Here is a 21,057-nt window from a genome sequence, read left to right on the forward strand (position 1 = left end):
TACGCCCGCAGAAAATGTTCTAATAATAAAATGATTTTATAGTGGTAATTCTGGACAACAGTGTGTAGATTTATTTTCTGTGTTTTTTGAGGGGAAACCAATTCCTTGAGTATAGTCAGTTCATAATATTGTTAAAAATTGTTGTTATTATCTCAAAAAATGCAGGAAATGTCCACGCTCAAGAAGTGTCACCAGAAACAGTTGAGGAAAGAGAATACCGGGATACACAAATTTGTGCAACAATCGAGGTAGATTCAACACGTTCGAGTAGAAGCGTTTCTAGGGAGTTTTAATTATTCGAAAACTCAGCAGTTTTATCCAGACGACTACTTTCGAACAATGGAGTTTTGTGAAACTCTAATAACGAAGGCTAATGATGAACCCAATTTATTAAAAACATTTTATTTACTGATGAATCTTGTATTTCGTTAGTAGGGAGACACAATCCTTTCATTACGAGGTATTGGGACCGGGAAAACCAGGACAGAAGTGTTATTTACCGAACTCAACGTCCTCAAAAAGTTAACGACGACTTGCATTATAAGAGACCACATAATGGGTCTATTTTTTATTGAGGGCAACTTGAATATTAGAGTATACCTCGATTTGTTACAGAATCATGTTCTTCCCGCTGTTCTCAATCTTCCTAAGGTAAATCTGGAGTGGTTCCATCAGGACGGATCAATTCACAAAGCTTGAATAATTAGAGTACTTAAACAATACTTTCCCGAATCGAGTTATCAGTGAAACAGGCGATATTAAGTGGCCTGCGCGATCTCCAGATCTTACACCAATGAGGGTGAGCCCAAAATTTGGATAAATTAAGAAACCGAATAAGAGAAGTCTCCAATTCTATTACAGCAGAAACTTGTATATCTGTCTGCAGTAGTTTTTATGATAGATTGGGATACTATTCAGCCGTAGAAGGTCAAATATTTGAATTATTTCTGTAGGGCATAAAGAATTATTTCTTATTTTATTAGGAATTATTTTTTATTTTCAATAAGAGTATATTTTTTGTTTTATCTTTTCAAAGAAATGCGCTTTTATTTATAATTCAACCAAAAAAAATTGTTCACATTATTAAAAACCGATACAAATGCACTGCCTCATAATATTCAGTGTATTTTTATTAAGCTATAATAAATGAACCGAGTGTACGTAAGCAAAACAAAAATCGACGGAGTTGTATATCCCTTGCATTGTTATCTGTAACTAAATGGTTTTCTTTCTCGTTTTCTGTTTAGGAGTCTAGGTGTCGTAGCGGGGAGATCGGAAAATTACAATTACCTCGTACGAGGCAATGTTATCGATCTTAGCGCTTTATGTATTTGCAATATCTAATCCGAAAGTTAACGTACTGTATGAGCGTTCATTATTATGTATTATCAGTGTCTTAAGACTGACACAAACTTTTTGTTTGCACTGGCTTTTGTGTGTTCTCTTTTTAACTTCTGCAAGAAGTGTGATACTACGCAACAGTCACATTTGTACATGAAACTCGATCTGCTAAAACCATTAATTGATGATCTGAAGCAAACATCATAATGGGGTTAACTGTTGATAACGTTCGCAGAAATTTTTTGTATATCGAATGAACCTCTTCACTTGTTTTCCTAATATTTTAGCTCTGGTTTCGAGTCTCTAGACTAAGTTTTATTAATCACGACAGTTTAAAAAGTTTTGTATTACCTGAATAACCCGAGTATTTGCTTTAATACTGCTGTAGTATCTTTGGTTTTTTTTTGTTCACTAGTCAAACAATAAGAAATTAAATGAGCCGAAATAAGATATTATGCAGAATGTGGAAATTATTGATTTTCAAAATGGGGAAAACGGATAAAGTTGACAAGTTGTTCAATGACTTACACGATTTCTAGATAAAAAATCCAACAAGAGCCTAGACGCTTTACTCATCAGTTGATGTTCTCGCTCTGTCTGGCCGTGGGCTATCGGTCATGTTTTTACTGCATTCACGTAGGCGGCTACCTCAATGGGACATTAAACTACGGATTAAGGTCTGTTCATTACAAACGTTACTTAAAGCTTGAATGAATTTTTGTCAGATTTTTGCAGTGTTAAATTTAAATTTTAATAAAGAATATGTAATCTTTAACTGTTACAATACGAAAAATACTTGCAGCCCCTATTTAAATTGCAGAGTCACAAATCTTAAATTTTTGATCCCCTTGTTGACTCGAGCTTTTTGAATACTGAAGTCTAGTCAGAGATGCTGTTTTCTGGTATATATTATTTATTATTGTTGTATATGTGTAACCTATGCTTAAGATATTTCTACAACATGTATCCTTTTTCATTATTTCTTCGTAATTACAATCAGTCTGCATACCGTAACTGGTCTTCCATCGATCTTATCACAAAAACAAATATGTGAAACAATATTATAAAGAAGGAGATACAAAAACAATAAGTACAACAAGTACAATAAGTACAATAAAAACAACAACTAGCAAAATTATTAGTAAATGTAAAAGGAAAATGTTTCGCGTTACGCACAAGTCGTTTATCTTTAAATGCTTCTCTGTAGTACTTAGATAATCCACGTCGACGAAAATGACCACGCAGTTCATTATTGCATAGCTTTCTCGGTAATTTCCAGAATGAGTGCTAGATTCTTCCTTCTTCCATGAAAGCACGTCGCGGATGGTACAGTCACATCACGAAAGCTGAAGCTAACAACTCTCTGTCTTAGTACTTTCTAAGGCCTCCTAAGGTTACTTATTGAGATTTGATTAGCAATATTTGATTAGACATAAAGAGATATAGATTCCTGAACAGATATAATTCACCAAATTGTAAAATAAAAAAGGAACCTAAATATGTAGAATAATAACCAAAATTGTTTTTTTTAACTAAGTGCAAAAATAGGTTCAGTACGACGACTCGTCTATTTCACATAATCATCAGTGTTACATAAGTAAACTTACTTTTATTTACGTATTTACTTAAATCTGTATATACCTTTAAAGATTTTATTAACAGAACCTTACATTTTTAGGTAAATACAGAACTTACGTATTTTCCAATTAAGAAAGAAATTCTCTATCCAACCTATATAAGGGGGAAACAACAAATGAAATATCGTCTCCAAAAATATAAGTTTACCGAAGAGGATTGGGAAAATTATTTACCTCCTTCTCCACCAGACCTAACGCAATCACAAGAACTTAAAAAAGATACCAACTTTATAGATCTTCCAGATGACACTCAAATAATTCTTGGTAGTAAGAATGTAGCGCATTTGGGAAAAACTGTCGAATATATAGCTCCATTTGTGTGTATAATGGCTAACGTTGTTGCCAAAAAATACTCTATTATTTCTTGGACTGGTGAAATAGTGGATTATATATTGAGGTGTGGCAATGAGTTATATTCAGTATCGAAATTTAGATACGATCAGGTGAGTAAAAATAAATTAAAAGTTTAATGCAATGTTAGATAACAATAATTGAATTTTTAAGACCGCCTTAAATCATTAGACAGAGAGTAGTCAAATTTTGGTAGAACAAATCTCAAAGTGCAACTTTTTAATATGTTACTAAGAGATAGCACTCTTTCAGCTAACATAGATACCTATAAGTATACCTATACTTATAGTATTTATACCTAAATTCTCTACCTAAATCTTTACTTTTATTATCAGTCATATGTGTCGCAGATTCTCGAGATATAAGTTTTGTCTTTTAATTTAGCTAATAGTAGATATAGTGTTGTCGGTATATCTCATAATATAAATGATTATTTTATTTATTTTCGTCATTATATATATATATATATATATATATCATTTTTAACATTCATTTTAATCAAAATTATTGTAATAAGCATAACATGCGTATACTTTTTATGAGCCTCTAGAAATCTCTCCGACATTATATTAAACTCATTAGCCAATATAACTAGAACTAAAAGTGGGCGCTGTGTGAGTATGCGCCAATGTAACAAATTATTAAAAAAGGTAACAACATATGGAAGTGTGGAGCTCATAACACAAAATGTGTGCCGGAGTATGACCAATTGATACTCAAGGAAGGATTCGACCAATTAGCGTGCCTTATTGAACCATCTACGCCTTCATAGATGTACTATAAACATCAAAATAAAAAATAGGACAATTAAAAAAGAAATAAACCTCATCAATGAATAAAATCAAAATTTAGTGAAAAAAACTAAAGAAAACAGATGAAAGAAACGAATAGGAAATGTGCAAACTACTTTGAGCAGTTTTAATAAGTATTAATATTTTTAATTTCATAAAATTTGTTGTTTACAAGTGGCTTTCTTTTTCATATATGAATATTTCTATAAATAAGATGGATTTTATAATACTGTTAAAAAATAACATAAGACTCTTCAGCATCAAAACCACTTTTATTTCTGATTTTCAAAAAAATTATATGTATGCATTTATCTTATCCTTGGGAGTCTTAGATCATAGTGCGTGTTACAGCAGGTCCAACTCCTATTGAGAAATCTGTAGTCAGAACAACTTAATACAATCTGTAGTTAGAACAACTTATACATATAAAGATCTCTACGTTATAAATAATTATCTATATTATTTACAGTTCATTATTTGAGCTTTTTTATAGCTTATAATAATAGCGATAATAATTTTTAAATATTTTATATATAAAATATTTAAATATAAAAATAAAAAATCCTGAAGAAAAAGATTTTGATTTATCTTTTTAATCCCTAAATAGATCTTCCAAATAGTGTTGGTATATTTGTCTTGGACAATACCTTGGGTTTAATAATGCCTTTTGCAATATCAGATTCTATAAAATAACCTTTAAAATCCAGTTTTTATCCCGGTTATGTTATATTATTTACATCTATATAAACAACAGGATATTTATGTTGAAATTGCTTTTGTTAAATAAATTAGTCAATATTAGATATTTTTAACACTTAAAATAAACTTTAAATTATATTTTTTAAAGTTTACTGACTGATTATTTGACTTAGTGTTGCCCAAAATCGGTTTTGGTCTTGCAGTCTTGGTCTGGTTCTTGCATTTTTGCAAGACCAAGACCAAGACCAAGACCGCCTAATTTTAGCAAGACCAAGACCAAGACTGACCGTGCAAGATTTAAGCAAGAGCAAGACTAAGTCTGCGAGACTCTTGCGTCTTGCAGTTAGGACTAAGTGTGGTTTTAGCGAGTATAGTAGTTCGGGTATATGCTTAAAGACTCGAATGAGACGCAAAAAATATGTAATAAAAATTTGAAAAACTGGACTTATGCGCATTACAAACAATACCATAAACATACATACCGAATCAAAATATTCATTAAAAAAACACTTTTGACACGTGCTCAGAGGTCATAATTACAATGTAAAAATAAAATAATTTGTACATTCTTTTCCAGCAGACGACTTCTTCGCTTTGAAATTAATTGTCCATATTTTGAGAATAGCCACCCTCCAACCATAAAAATAATCTTCTTGCATTGCGACGCCGACAGTAATATCGTATCTATATTTTTTAAAATATGTCACCCTAGCTAATAAAAGATATAATTGTTACGGATACCCACTTAATAATTCAATTTTTTTCCCATTATAATTTAGTCAGGAGGAATCTAAATAAACAAATCTTATTGACCTTAGACTATAAATTGTTTCTGCTGAGTGTGCGATGAGATCATTAGGTTAAACAAAATTTGCTGAAAGAGCGTGACTAATATTCAAAAGTAACGAGACAAATTAATAACAGATAATGTCGCCTACCATGTAAACAAAATACCGAAGTATTTAGAATAACGAGGTAGTGATACATAATTCTCGGTTTTTTATTAGATAGTTATAAAATAGGGTATTGGATAGTAACGAACATAAAGTAACTAGTAAGTATAGTCGTTACTTTTTCGACATCACTTAACTTCATTCCCAATTGAGCTTTCCTTTGAGTCTAATGTAATGTGTTTTTCATCTAATTCTTGTTGTTCCCAGAGTGACAAGTTTACAATTTAACATGAGGAACAAAGATTCAAATAGTTCTAGTCGGAGTAGTGAACGTTGGAGTTATAGATCTAAAAGACCTAAAAGCAAATTTGATGAGTTTTTCGAAATAATTCATGCATCCCAAATTGCTTTTTGTAAATTGTGCCTACATAGAAAGGTTGAAATGAAAATGAACAACAGAAACACGTCAGGTTTAAGAAAGCATCTAATATCTTTCCACAAAAAGGAATTACAAATATTTCTTCCTGAAAAACCAAAATTCGGTGGAAATATCATAAGCTTTTTAATAACCGCTGGAAAAAGTGGGCATGTAAAAAAATATACTTATTACCTTATTACCTTTACATATACTACTACTTTATTTTGGTAAATTAATGTTTTTAATTTAAAATAATTTCTTTTGATTATCATTGCTTTTTTACCTATTCTTTATTTTTTCAAGTTAGTTTTTTATATAAAAGTAGAGATAAGTTTGTTTGTTTGTTGTCTTATCACCTAAAAAATCTGTGCCCTTGATACATGTATGTAGATTTTTTGCCCATCATGTCCATCAATCCCTTTCTAGCCAGATAATATTCTTTAAAATACAGGCATGCTTATGTCATTAATTTGTTTTTTTTTGTGTTTTCGCCATGTTTTAGCACATGTAAGTTTAGTATGGTAGATAGTAGAAAGCTGAGTTAGTTGAGCATAGGCACGGATCGCTTAGATCGTGGCTTCAAACCCCACTCGGTGTCAGTTGTTTAGACATTTATTAATTTGGTTGGTCTTTATTATTCTTCTTCATGTGCCTTGTCCGTTCCGAACGTTGGCAATCAACATGGCTATTCTGACTTTGTTTACGGCAGATCTGAATAGTTCAGCAGATGACAATCCGAACCATTGCCGCAAGTTTTGGAGCCACGAGTGTCTTCTCCTCCCTGGACCCCTTCTGCTGTTTATTTTCCCTTGAATGATCAGTTGTAGTACTCTATATTTTTTATGTCTCATAACGTGACCCAAGTATTCCAACTTTCTTTTCTTTATACTTATTCCTACCTCTCTCTCTTTACCTATCCGGCGTAGTACCTCTTCGTTGGTCACGTGCTCAGTCCAGGATATACGTAATATACGTCGGTAAGCCCAAATTTCGAAGGCCTCTACTTTTTTCATCATTGTTGCGGTCATTGTCCACGCCTCCATTCCATATAACAAAACCGGTCTTTATTATGGCTATGTTAATTCAAGCTTAAAATGTACTTACTCTGTTACGTTGTTCTAAGATCTAAAGTAACGTTTAATAAATAGCAACAGGCTAATGGTAACTGCAAGACTTGCAAGACCAAGAACAAGACCAAGACCGGGAGTGCAATATCAAGACCAGGTGTATTGGCGCAAGACCAAGACCAAGACTGTCTAAGTCTCGTCTTGTTCTTGCATTTGGGCAACACTAATTTGACTTCTTTAAAATTATGTTGTAATATATGTTTGAATTTTTGTATTTTACAATTATGTATTATATTGTTTTTCATTTTAGCATGGCTTTAGCGAACTATTCTAATCTCAACATTTAAAACTAATTATAATATATTTTAGTTGTCTTGATAAAGGAACTAGACAGTTTCGAAAGCTCGACTTTTAATAAAAGAGTCTACATATGTTAGTGTTTTAATCACTAGGCCTTTTGACCGCAATCTCACGAATCTTTGGAAGTTATATTATCTGTATATATATACCGTATATATATATGTATATATATATATATATATATATATATATATATATATATATATATATATATATATATATATATATTATGTAACAGATATTCGCATAATAGTGTTTTTATAAAGATATATTTTTTAGTTTTGCTTAGTTTTTTACCTACTATCTTATTTTTAGGTATCAAAACTAGAAATTCCGAGAATAACTCTGGGAAACAACGCTTATAGTGTCCTGGTTGAATACATCTTCGATAGCTATATTAGACAAAACATTCTGGCTCTTGCTTTGGAGAAGATTTTGTTTGTAAGATCCGACACTGGAGTATTGGTGACACCAACTTATGCCTGTGCTGTAATGCATAAAAACTACTTGTACTACTTATTTGATCCTTTCGGAAATAACGAAGTAGGATTAAGTGAAGGTATTGAGAAACATACTTATTAAATAACAGTTAGCTAGTTCTAAAAACTAATAATAATTTTTTAGTTTATAATATTATACACAACCTTAAACTTATGCAATACCATTTGTTTGCCTTAATGGGATTCTTTTACACTTTTATTATATTAATAGGCTATTGATTGTGTACTTTAGAAAGGAACTACAACTATAAAGGGGTTTTATTATTCGATATGGTCAATGGACCATCAAATTTAAAAAAAAAAACGCAGAGTGCTACCATTTACAGGGTTGCGTTTTTGAGAAAGGGGTGAATTTGTTCCTATGCACTAGGGTTCATATGGGTGAATTCTGTGCAGTTTTCGTACATATACATCTACAAGAAGCTGTTCAAAATTAAATTTTCTATCGAAATATCACCTTTTACAGTTAAAAATAATTTTTGTTTGACCAAAATATATTCAAAAATCAAAGTAAAAAAAAACAGATGCGATTTTTCTTTTTGTCCCATAAGTTTTTTTCCACGGGGTATAGGTATAGGCGTTGTTTTACAAAAAAAAACTGTTAAATTTAATTTAATCTTTAAAATAACATTTAGTAAAAGTCTTAAGGATTCTTAGTATCCGAGATACGATTTTTCATTCGCCACTTACACTATTTTTGTTCCATTTTTTCAATTTTTTTCGGCAAAAATTGTTCTATAACTCTTTTCTAAAATACACAGTTATACACAGTTTTAGGTATATGCAATGGTACACTAAATAAAAAGAAAAAATAATTAGGTCTATGGTAGAAGGTTTCAAAATAAATTTTAAGAAAGATACGCATTAATATTTCTGAATAAGGGCATGATACATAAATATTCATATATATTACATTTTATCTCCAGCAGATGTAGAATTCACTGTGGCGTCTCTTCAGGAGTTTTCGAACACCTTTATAATGTATTTAACAGCTCCCATAATGCTGTTATTTTTTATTAAGAGTTGTCTCTGGTTGATGGTTGACAAACTGATAAAAGCTTTTCTTACAAAAATTTTTTTGTTAAAAGGCATATTTATTAGTTTAACGGAGTATCTCCCAACCATAACATACTTCTGCATACAATTGCTATCAGTCAGTTCCTTCTACATTTTCAACATAGACTGCACATCGAGAATAGACAATAAATGATCGTCAAACGGGTATAACTGTATTTTGGATATAATATAATACAACAATCACTTAAAAAGATGCTGTCAATTTACAATTTGTAGGTAAAGAAATGCAATTGCTGTACTTTAAAATACATCATAGATAAAAAAATTCAAAGCTTTGGTAAAAGTGATACATCTGTACAATATAAGCATACCAGGATAATCAAGTTAAAAGGGACAAAGTAGGTAGGGACCGTTATCTCCGCAGAAAGGGGATCTTCCTGTATGAATGTGGCCGGTGGTTATGTGCCTCTAATTTTAATATTTTCTTGAAAAACCATGAAGGCAGAATTACTCAACGGTGCTATACCAGTAACAATTGCTGCCTGTCACATATAAGGCTGGATTCAGAGCCACACTTTTACCTAATGGTTACAACATTTTATTAACTAGCTCCAAATTCACTCGATGCTGAGCAACAAAACTAAGTGACTCCTTCTCCAATACATGTGATTCCTTTAAGGAATATGGCTCCCCCAAGAAATATTGACACAAAACCAAGTACAATAGATCCAGAAGGGGATCTCCTACCTTGATTACAGGCACTCCATATAAAGATGCTTTAGAAAGTAGTTTGTCAGATCAACAAAGAAAAAAAATCGTCTTAAGTAAATATTGAAATTAAAAATGAATAATGTGCCTTCTAAAAAAAGAAATAAATAAAAAGGAAAAGCTATTGGTAAAAAGAAATTAATAATCAAGGTTAGCAAGAAGAGTGTTAAGAACCATAAGTATGTTCTAGTAATCTTAAGAAGATGAGGAACTTATCTTAGATGATGATTCTGATATAGAGTGAGACACTGGAGAAGGGAAAACGTAATGTATGTTTTATTCTGGACTTTTCACTGAAGATAGGGCGGGGGAAAAATGGATTTCGTATTGTAAGATGCTTCAAATGGGCTAATACCGTTTATGCTAACATACACAACGCATATATTTATGATTTCTGCCTGGATGGTTAATTTAATGCTGTTATCCTAATATTGGATACCCTCTCCGGTATTAGGAATATTTTTTTTAGTCAACGAAAATAGCATGATTTATTTTCTTTAATATAATGTTTCTATGTATCATTTGTTTTGCTCTAAAAATGTCGTTTTAGTGACAGTTTAAAATTAATATTATTGTAAACCAAAAATTTCAAATATGACAATTTATTTGTCCTAATCTTTCAATAACAATAAGTTAAAGCCTCGGTGATAGAAGTAAGGATAGCTAATCATCAATATTGTCCACCTTATTAATATCATACCTCTAAAATTTGCTTAAAGTCTTTTAGTCTTGAACCGAACACTTGATTTTTTTATCTTCTTAATATAAAGTATCTAAATTAAATTTAATTCTTACTGAATATAAACTTAAAACTAATATAACTAATGGAAAAGTGAGCACCAAGTACCCATTTTTAAACAGAATCTAGTATATTATAATGATTACAATATGAACATATCGACAATAAAGATAAAAGTTGTGGCATTTGAACGCAAATCCCAATAAGAACAAAAGTACTAATTATCAATCATCCAGTAAAACAAATGAGTAATTTTATTTATTAAGAGTGTTACACTGGTGCTGTAGACGAATGTTAAGATTTTCCTGGACAGATAAAGCTTAACACATTTTAACTTGACAAATAACGGACTTTTACTAACTGACTGATCACAAAATCTAGATCTTTTAGTATATATGCGAAACAATTTACACTACATTGAAGATAAGAACAAGAAACGATATATTGCTTGATTAGATTTTACAGAGAAAATGGCCATGATGTGAAGGTTGGGTACTGACGTAAAGATAAAACGTTAGAATTCAAGTTAGCGAAATAAAATTTTTTAGAAGAATGGAAAATGAAAAAAAAACTGAATCAATGAAAAGATGGGGCAAGGTTTGATAGAGCAACAAATGCACCAACTTTAAAATTAAAAAGAAAAAGTTATTGACAATAAAAGACAACGGTTGTCAATCTTTAATAAAGGGAAATGAACATGGAAGAAAAAAAATCGGTTGCCTGTAAAGTCGGTTTTACGGGCGAAGATTTTACGTGACAACGTCTTTTTCTCGGTAGAATATTTATTGATATGAATATTATTAAATTGCACAATAGTTGTTTGCAGTTGAAACGCGCTGTTTCTTCTCAATCGACTGAATTACGATTGATTGCAGAGTGATTTAAACTAATAATTTACTTAACACTATCAACATTTGTCAATAGTATGACATAACCTATAAACTCAGTTTCTCAACTTTTGTGTCAATCTAACAATTAATCAATCAATCATAGTTTACGATAATGAAATATTAGTGTACAATTATTTACCCTTATTGTTGTAGTTGTTGTAAATGACGAATCTAAGCACTCCACATTTTCACTACAGACACAGCTGACGATACTTTAACCACACGTGTGAACTTGTATTATAACGCTTTCTCGGTTTTCCAACGCCAAGAACGCTCGAGAAAGACAGAGACACAAGCACGCACTGATTCAACGCGCCTAATTCTCTAGTGCTGCGCGCGCAGCGGACCGATCATGTTTGAGTCGGAGAGAGACGCAAGGCATTCGCCGGTCCGGCGGGCCTCTCTCTCGTTCGGTGACTCATCGTAACAGACGTAAGCGGGCGTTACACTTTTTCATGAGTGACTCCGAGCCACAACCTAATTTAAGATGTTGTCACGTCAAAAAATCTTTGAAAGTATGACTATATATGATTTTCCAAATATATTATTCAGTTCTTAATTTGGTTTAATACTTTTCTTTAAATTTAGGCCCTAGTCAAAAAGGCGTTACTTGCTTTGCGAGATTTAAAGACCTTCATTCCCTAACAATGAGAATTCTATATAACAAGAAAAAACGAGAAAGTGCAGAAGAAGTTGCCTATAGTAGGTTCGTTTTAAGTTCTGTGAAAGTAAAAGAAATTATAAACTTTGCTGAAAGAGGTAAACCAAGAAAGAAGAAAGATAAACGCAAAATTGCATTGTCGGATGAAGAAGGAGAGGGTCAACTCACCGAATATTATATGGAGGAGGCTGAAGAAGAAATGGATAAAGAAGAAAAGGAGGAATATCCAGAAAACAAAGTAGGGTGAGTTTAATTTTTTGTTTTTAATACTTTTTTAACAGTTATTGTTGAATATTTACAAACTCTAACAAATATTTCAGAGAATATTACGAAAATATTCATCTCGTAAACATCATGTATCTTGCATATCCTATAAGATTTGTAATGCACAATAAGACATTGCGGGTTTCTGGTTTTGTCTATCAATATCTAGATGTGACATTTATAATGTACAGTATAGCCCAAAATAAACAGTACTAAATATACTTTTCCTCGCTCAATGCAGACTTCATAACGATGTTCCAAGTTTCTCGTCATGTTCAAGAAGTTTCTAATTGCATCCTTTAATTCATCGATGGTTTATGGTGCGCGTTTAAAAACGGCAGACGAATACATTTGGGGCAGCCACTTCGTTACAACCTTTTTTAGCAGTGAGCTCATCGTTCATTATAAAAAGTAGAATTTTTTCTTGGCAGAATGTACACAAAAGTTGAATTGCAATAACTGCCTTTTATAGAATACGTCACCTTAAGGCATATGCGACAGTAGCAGGTTTTGTTGGTAATCAAAGCAAAAGACATCAACTGATTCGTATTTGCGAGCAAGATTTGTATATTCTCGTAATTTGGTATCAAATATTTTGGCCTTCTATAAGTGTAGATGCTTTTCAGTTTCCAAGCTGGGTTTTAGTTTCTGCAATGGCTTCTGTGGCAATTGCGTTGTTCAGGCGGTCACATTTCTGGCAAGTATCTGACCTGGAATGTCCAAAACTAAAATTATAATTGAGATTAAATTGCCGGTGATAAAAATCATATGTTACTAGTGGCTTAATGTCGTTTAAATCTTTTGCCTCGTCTAGGAGAACATACTTTTCTGGCTCATATTTTTCAAGGTAATGCATTTTTGCAAAATCCAACTCAGAGATAAAAATTACTTTCTGATTAGTAATGGGACGTAATTTCACTAACGGTGATTCAGTCAGGGTGATTTATGAATCACCCATAATTAGCGTTCCTTGCTAACTTCTATAATCGTGATCGGTGTCCAGATATATCAGATATCAATTCATGGTCACCGTCTCACAAAACTTGTTTATATAATAAATATTATGATATTCTCAGTGAATGTGATTTGCGAACGGTGACTAACAACTGGGGATTTACCAACAGTGAATATTAGAAACTGAAATACGAGATATTGATTATGTTATTATCTACTGATATTGTTCTTAAAAGAGTAAATTTAAAATAATGTCATCAAACGTATTGAATATCTTTTTTCTTTTATAAAAACATTCCTAAAAATTTTTTAAAAATTTAAGTGAAATTCTAGAGTTATTTTTAGTTTTATTTAAAAGAAGCGTTGTCAAGAAAATTTTATAGTGCGACCTGCGAACGCGAAGGGGGTTGTACCCTCTCCGTATTTACAGTGCATAACCCCGTCATATGCCAGGTTCCATAGTGTCGAGCCCAAGACAGATCCCTGAGGGACCCCAATCGTCACATCCACGATCGTGCCCTGTTCCATCATAATCCTTCTCTCGGACAGATACTCCTCCACCACATTTATTAGGTAACCAGGACATTCTCTCTCCTCCATAACCTTCGTTACCTCCTTCCACTGCAGCATATTCAATGCATTCTTAACATCAAACAACAGCAGGGCCGCCCAGCGATGTTCATCCCCTTTGTTACGCAATACTTCTAGTACACTCATGATTGCATCAATCGTGCTTTTCCCTGTACAAAAACCAAATTGTCTCCGAGATAAACCACCTGACCTCCCAATTATGTCGTCTATGCGTACTCGCAGCATCTTTTAATACAGCTTACTGATGCATGGAAGCAGACAGATGGGACGATACTTTTCCCTAGCCTTAGGGAGCAGTATTAACCTCGATGTCCTCCAAGGCTCAATAAATGTTTGTGCTTCCAGCAGTGCATTCATGAAACCTAAACTTAATTGATCAATTGGTAAAGATAAAAATTTGGTAGAAATCCAAAGTTTTCTAATAGGCAATTGATTTGTTATCTTATGTATTTGATGTTGGGCTCTAGGCTAAATTTAAGTTTTTGTGTGTCACATCTTAGTCAATTACAAAATAATTACATTGAAGAACATTGAAAAAATTTAAATTTTTTGGGATACTTAAAAGCTACAGAAAATTTTGTTTTGAGATTTTATAACGGTTATAGAAACAAAGAAATATACACAGTATCAATTAAATTGACAGAAAAAGTATTAGTGGCTATGTTATAATGCTTAACAATGTTATTTGCTGGAAAACTAAACTGTCATACTACCTAGTGCAGAGGCCGAATATATTGATAAAATATGTCTCTTTTATGTTTTATAATTTATATTGTAAATTTATTTTGTTTCATTATTTTTGCAGATACCACTATCAATCGGGATATTGTACAATTCTCGGTACCAAAGCGCTCCCCGGCCGAAAAGCCGTGAGCGCTGATCTTAAGGAAGATCATTTTATTTGTGTTTGTGCTTGTCTTCTACTGCTGACGACTCCCGTCACTAGATGGGATACCAGAAAGGTGGATTTGGCCATTGATTATGGAATTCACGTATACTCCCATGCTGACGATTTATTGATTTCTGAAAAGCGAACAATAAAGAACATTTTGGTAGGTAAACACTTTTTCGACATAATTATCAAGTTGATTAAAATTGAAGACTGGAAGCAAAACCGAAATCTAAGCAAAGGTAAGCACAAGAATATGCATCTATATTATTTGCACCCATCCTCTAACAGATTGTTTGGTCTAGCTCTTACATTCACACTTTGTGTCCACTACATTTGCCCGCAAACTAACACCTAAATTATCATTGACATGTTTGAGTTTGAGATTAACAGATTAACAGAGTGGGAGAGTATACAGTCTACATATAGTCTTCTTCTTCTTTTTCTTTTTCTTCTTTTTATATAGACATGACTCTGTCTGTTTTTCAATGTGCCTCCAGTAAGTTGTTGTTCCATCGTTTTCGTGGTCTTCATACTGATCGTGTTCCTATTGTGGAACCGGCTCTTGCCGTCTTTACTACTCTATTTGTTGTCAATCGGCTTATACGATCGTTCCATTCTACTCTTCTATTTCTTACCCAGTTCTTGATGTTCTCCACCTTGCATCTACGTCGTACATCTGTATTTCTAGCTCTGTGCCATAGTGTCTTGCCATCAATTTTTCTAAATGTTTTCATCTCTGCTGTTTCTAACATCCTTTTTGTCCTCTCTATGTCCTCTCTCTGTAGCGTGTTTCTTCCGCGTATGTCATTATTAGTCTGATGACTGTTTTGTAAATTCTGTCATGCATTTCTTTCCCGATTTTTATTTCTCCATATTGTTTTATTCAGGCAACCGGCGGCTCTGTTTGCCCTATTCACTTGATCTTCCACTTCAGTTTCGAGATTTCCGTAGCTAGATAATGTGATGACTAGATATTTAAACTCCATCACTTGTTCTGTTATCTGACCTTTCAGCTCCAATTTACATCTTAGTAAATTTGCTGTTGTAACCATGTATTTTGTCTTTTTTGGAGAAATTGACATGTTAAATTTTCTGGCGGTTATATTAAATTGGTGTAGCATATGTTGTAAATCGTCTTCACTTTAAGAGAGTAGTATTGCGTCGTCTGCATAGCAGATTATTTTAAGTTGTTTTTCTCCCATTTGGTATCCTTTTTTAGTTCTTACTTTTTTTATTATTTTTCGTTTGATTGTTCGTTTTGATTCGTTTTGATTATTCCTAGAGGTATCTCTCTTGCGTACAATAAGTGGATAACGTCCTTTAATTTGACCAGGTCAAATGCCTTCTTACCGTCCACGAAACATAGATATGCCGGTTTGTTGTATTCTAATGATTTCTCTTGCACTTTCCTCATTATAGTGCAAGAGAAATATTAGAATACAACAAACCGACATAAGGTAATTAATATAATTTCATATTTCATCAGTTGGCTTTTTCTATATTAGTGGTCAGCTGGACCTTTGGTTAATGTTTAGTTTACCATTTTTTGAAATGTGCAGATCACCATAATTGCGACTGTCCATCCAAGTTGTCATATGGTAGATGTCACTATAATATTTCCGTTAAGGCCAGGCAGGAACCATTATGTCTTCTGCCGTTGCCCACGAAGAAGCATCGAAATAATTTTTAAACTGTTTGTCCTTTGTTTAGTGTTAGTTTTTGTGTAAATGTATTTAATGTGTATAACATTCATTCACGTGCTGGATCGCCAACATTTTTGACGAAGTAAGTCTAAAACGGTATATAAAATTTTTTATCAATCATCAACTTCGAGTTTTTTCGAACTAATTTTCTCTCGCTTGAAAAAACGTTTCTTTGCCTTTTTCAGACGCCCCTGAAGATGCTCTAAGAGCGAAAGTACTTGGGCAGGATTGGCTGGGCTGCCTTTTATTTGTAAAGTTTGTATTTTGTTTGTTTATGGTCTGATCAATTTCTTTATTGACAATTATACACTCTTTATTTTAATTATTTGTGAAAACACACTTCAATTGCTTAAGGATTATTTTTTCTTCATTTTTAGCTACCAGTTTTGGATGTTATATAAAATTTATGCTTCGTTTTTAGTTTTAAAATAATATGATTTACTTTCAGGGATAGATTACCTTCTAGCAAAAAAACTTTCTTATTTTTTGGTGCAGTTTGCCAATGCTAGCTACGTAATCCACAAAACTCAGGATGAGAAATATCACATCTTTGATCCATATGGCCAACCAAAGAATCAACCTGCCGGTTGGTTAAAATGTCGGGACATAAGGGAGCTTAAGTGGCAATTAAAAAAGAAGATACTACGAGGTATTCCTTGAATCTTTTTATATTATACTACCTGATATTGAAAATGCAACACTCAGTAAACGTAAATATATTTAATAGTTTGTCTTTTCTGCTGTAAATCCATAAACGGAATATTCAATTGATCCAATCTTCTGTTATCACGTACTACAAATATTCAATAAAGATCTTCCTAGCCATTGAAGAACGGTAACTTTATTCAGCTAGACCTAGAACCATTAAAATGAAAGCTGTATTGTAGGACCTGCTTTATTTTACTGGAAAATAGGGTTTCTAGTTCTCGCATTTAAAACACTGTAACAGTTTGAAAGATATTATGTATGTAACCCTGCGCGTTCATGTTTCTTTCGATAAATAGAAGAGGACACCTACTCCCATATGTTATGGCGCTCCAAATCATAATTCCTCTGGTACGCACCTTCTAAGGTTTCACGTAATAGCCAGGTTCTTGCGTTTCTACTCGTCTTCGGCTAACCCGCCCTCGGTCATCGTCGACTAACAAACAGAACCATTTGTCACTAAATCACCCCTTATTTTCCGATAAATTGATCTTATATGGAATGATTCTTCTTCTTCAGGTGCCATCTCCGCTACGAAGATTGGCAATCATCATAGCTATTTTAATTTTTGAGGCAGTAGCTCTAAATAGTTGTTTTGAGCTGCATCCAAACCATTCTCTCAGGTTCTTGAGCCATGAAATTCGTCTTCTTCCGATGCTTCTTCTGCCATCTATCTTTCCTTGCATTATGAGTAGCAGGATGCCATACTTCTCGCCCCGCATCACATGTCCGAGATACTGTAGCTTTCTCTTTCTTTAATTGTAAGTTCAACTTCCTTCTCTTTACCTATTCTTCTCAGTACTTCATTGTTCGTAACTCTATCTACCCAGGAAACCCTAATTCTTCTATAGGTCCACATTTCAAAGGCGTTAAGTCGTCTCATTGTGTCTAAATTTAACGTCCATGATTCAATTCCATAGTATAGTACACTGTATACGTAACATTTTGTTAGGCGTACTTTAAGAGTTAATGTTAAATCTTTGCCACATAGGACCATGGAATGATAGTCCTGTAGCAATTGATCTAGTGGTGCTGAAGCGGTTCCTAAAATAATTTTCTCTCAGTCGCGTTTCTTCACCTTCATAAGTTCTGGGAATGGCTCCGGTATTTCCACGATTCTGAATTATTTTGGTACCTGTATTCTTCTATATTCCAACATCACATTACAGGATACGCTTTCTTACTAACCCTATTAGTCGTGTTCCGAAGAGCCATTCCAGTCCTTTGCATTCCAATTATTCGTTCCCTTTTAAAATCACTTAATTGGTGAAAATTATTGCGTGGGCGTACACAAGGCATTTCAAAATATTGTTTTAAAGACACCATTAGAAATAAAACTTACACTAAACGTCAAACTTTTAAACAATAGTAGTAATAAACAGTGATGTTTTTTTTTAATAACAAGCATTAGATATTAGATTTCTTTTTAGATTGTTTCAAAACTTTATCATTTAATAAACTATAATCACTCAGTTCATTATCAAAAAACTATTAAGGTTTATTCACATTTACTAGGTATTGCATTTTCAATGTCAGACAGTATTATTAGTATCTTACATAATTCTTATCTTTTTCACACACTTCGCAATTCAGGATCTCTCTCCTGATGCCAACCATAATGTAGCTTCGCCTATTTTTTTAAATTTTTAAACTGTCCTTGTGTAGTGTAGTTTAATGTACAATTTTATGTGTATGACATTCTGTGATTGTTGGATAGGCCAAAATTGACGAAATGCCCCTGAAGATGCTCTAGGAAGCGAAAGTACTTGGACAAGATTTAATTAATAAACTGTGCTCGATATCTGCCTTTTATTTGATAAAAAAAAATATATGTAATAGTAATAAAGTAAAGTAGGCAACTCTCGATATTAATTAAATTATCTGTATCGTTAATATACAAATTACAATGGATGAAATGAATTTTAGGTTATATTTTGATTTTGCTTTTTTTATTTTTCACTTTTTCGTTTATCTCTAAGTGTTTCAAAAAGTAGTTTTCGTTAATCAACGTATCTGTTTTTAATTTATAAACTCTAAATTGTTTAGGGTGTTATTAGGCGTCAAATATGTGTTTATAAAGTGACACACACTGGATACCATTTTGCACCATTTCCTTTTTCTGTGACAAACTAGTAATTAACAGGAATGCGCCGCTTGCGAACGGCATCAACCTATTTGATTGAGAATTACTCAATGCTTTAGGAAGATTTACACATGGTATATAAACTAAATTCGCAATCAGCTATGGTTAAACGAAACTGCGACATTTTAACCCCTAAATAAATTCACAATTTCACGTTTTGGCAACCATCCCACCGATGTGTACACAGATTTTTGAATATCATTGAGTATAGTTAACAAGTGATATCATAGATTAGTTTTAAAAATTTTTACGTTTATTTTCTAATTATAAATATGTACATTTTATATCTGTTTAGATGCAAAATCATACAACTTTTACACATTTGAAGTCACATCGATCACCAAAGCTCCCAAAGACTTGGTAATAAGTCACGAACTACAAACGTACGATATGATAACAGCAGAAAGAAAAGAAAAGCAAAATATACCATTTTATGAGGATGTAGAATGGTTAAAAGTGGATCCCATTGCGTGGTCCAGAAAGAACGTTAAAGCTCCTAATGGTAAAATCAGAGGAACTCCTGAGAACCTTTGGCATAATTGGGATGAAGAATATCCAAAGGATCTATATTCTTTAATGGGAAATGTTAATGAATATTCGACAAGGTATTATTAGTTTATTTTAAAAGCATTAAAAAAATTCAATTAGCAATGTCATAGTGATTGTGTAACTTGTCTTCACAACAATGTCTTCTTGCTTTTTTCGCAATCGTTACTGACTTTTTTTCGCCGCATTTAATACATCTGGAGCAGCAATGGCAGGCCCTCGAGCTATGATAGTAACCTTGGCAGTTGTAGCACTGCAAGGTGTCTTTTGTAGTTTGAACTCGTCTCCAATGTAGATTCTCATGTAACATAAGTCTGTTATAGCTTCTATTTTGGCATCGTCTTCCTCTTTTAAGGTTACGATGAAGTGCGGGAGTATTTTCTTGTCCGGCTTTTTCGAGATCATATTGATCACTCTAGTGGCATTTATTCCTTTGTTAACCAATTCATTAAGAATTCTATCAGTGCTGGTTGTCGCAGAGAGTCCCTTAATAATTACTCTTTTGAGTTTATTGTTGTCTATTGGATAAGCAAGAAATCAACCTTAAGGGTATTCTTCTTCTCGATGTGCCTATCCGTTACAAATGTTGGCGTTCATCATGACAATCTTTATCTTATCTGCAGCAGCGCAAAAAAGATGCACAGATGTTGTATTGAACCAGATTCTGAGGTGCTTTAACCAAAATGTTCTTCTTTTCCCTGGACCTCGTTTTCCAAATATTTTTCCTTGCAGGATGGCTTGAAAGAGAGCATATCTGGATTTATTTAGCTTATTATGTCCGAAGAATTTTAACTTTCGAGATTTAATGGTGGTCCGTACCTCTCGGTTCTTATTCATTCTTTTGCGGACCTCCTCATTTGTGACTTGGTCAGTCCACGGGATCTTAAGTATTCTCGGATATAGTTACATCTCAAATGCTTCCAGTTTTCTGCACATATCTTCGTTCAAGGTCCACGATTTAACACCATAAAAAAGGACAGAGAAGACGTAACATCGCAGCATTCTTACTTTTGTATCAAATGAGAGGTTGTGACTCTTGAGGAAGGACCCCATACGATTGAAGGTGGATCTAGCTTTTTCTATGCGTGCTCTATTCTCCTGGTTGTTGGTTGATTCTTTATTTATTA

General features: G+C 33.0%; 1 protein-coding gene across 1 annotated transcript in view; it reads left to right on the forward strand.

Moving 5' to 3' along the window:
- LOC140434535 (uncharacterized) overlaps nt 1-21,057 on the forward strand; it is a 102,748-nt gene that overhangs the window by 74,561 nt on the left and 7,130 nt on the right. Inside the window, exons 14-19 of the mRNA XM_072522874.1 lie at nt 3,020-3,421; nt 7,873-8,116; nt 12,060-12,375; nt 14,747-15,072; nt 16,985-17,185; nt 19,680-19,989. Of these exons, the coding sequence (XP_072378975.1) occupies nt 3,020-3,421; nt 7,873-8,116; nt 12,060-12,375; nt 14,747-15,072; nt 16,985-17,185; nt 19,680-19,989 (1,799 nt within the window). The remainder of the gene's footprint in view (nt 1-3,019; nt 3,422-7,872; nt 8,117-12,059; nt 12,376-14,746; nt 15,073-16,984; nt 17,186-19,679; nt 19,990-21,057) is intronic.

This window comes from Diabrotica undecimpunctata, chromosome 2 (genome assembly GCF_040954645.1).
Source record: "Diabrotica undecimpunctata isolate CICGRU chromosome 2, icDiaUnde3, whole genome shotgun sequence".
Classification (NCBI taxonomy): domain Eukaryota; kingdom Metazoa; phylum Arthropoda; class Insecta; order Coleoptera; family Chrysomelidae; genus Diabrotica; species Diabrotica undecimpunctata.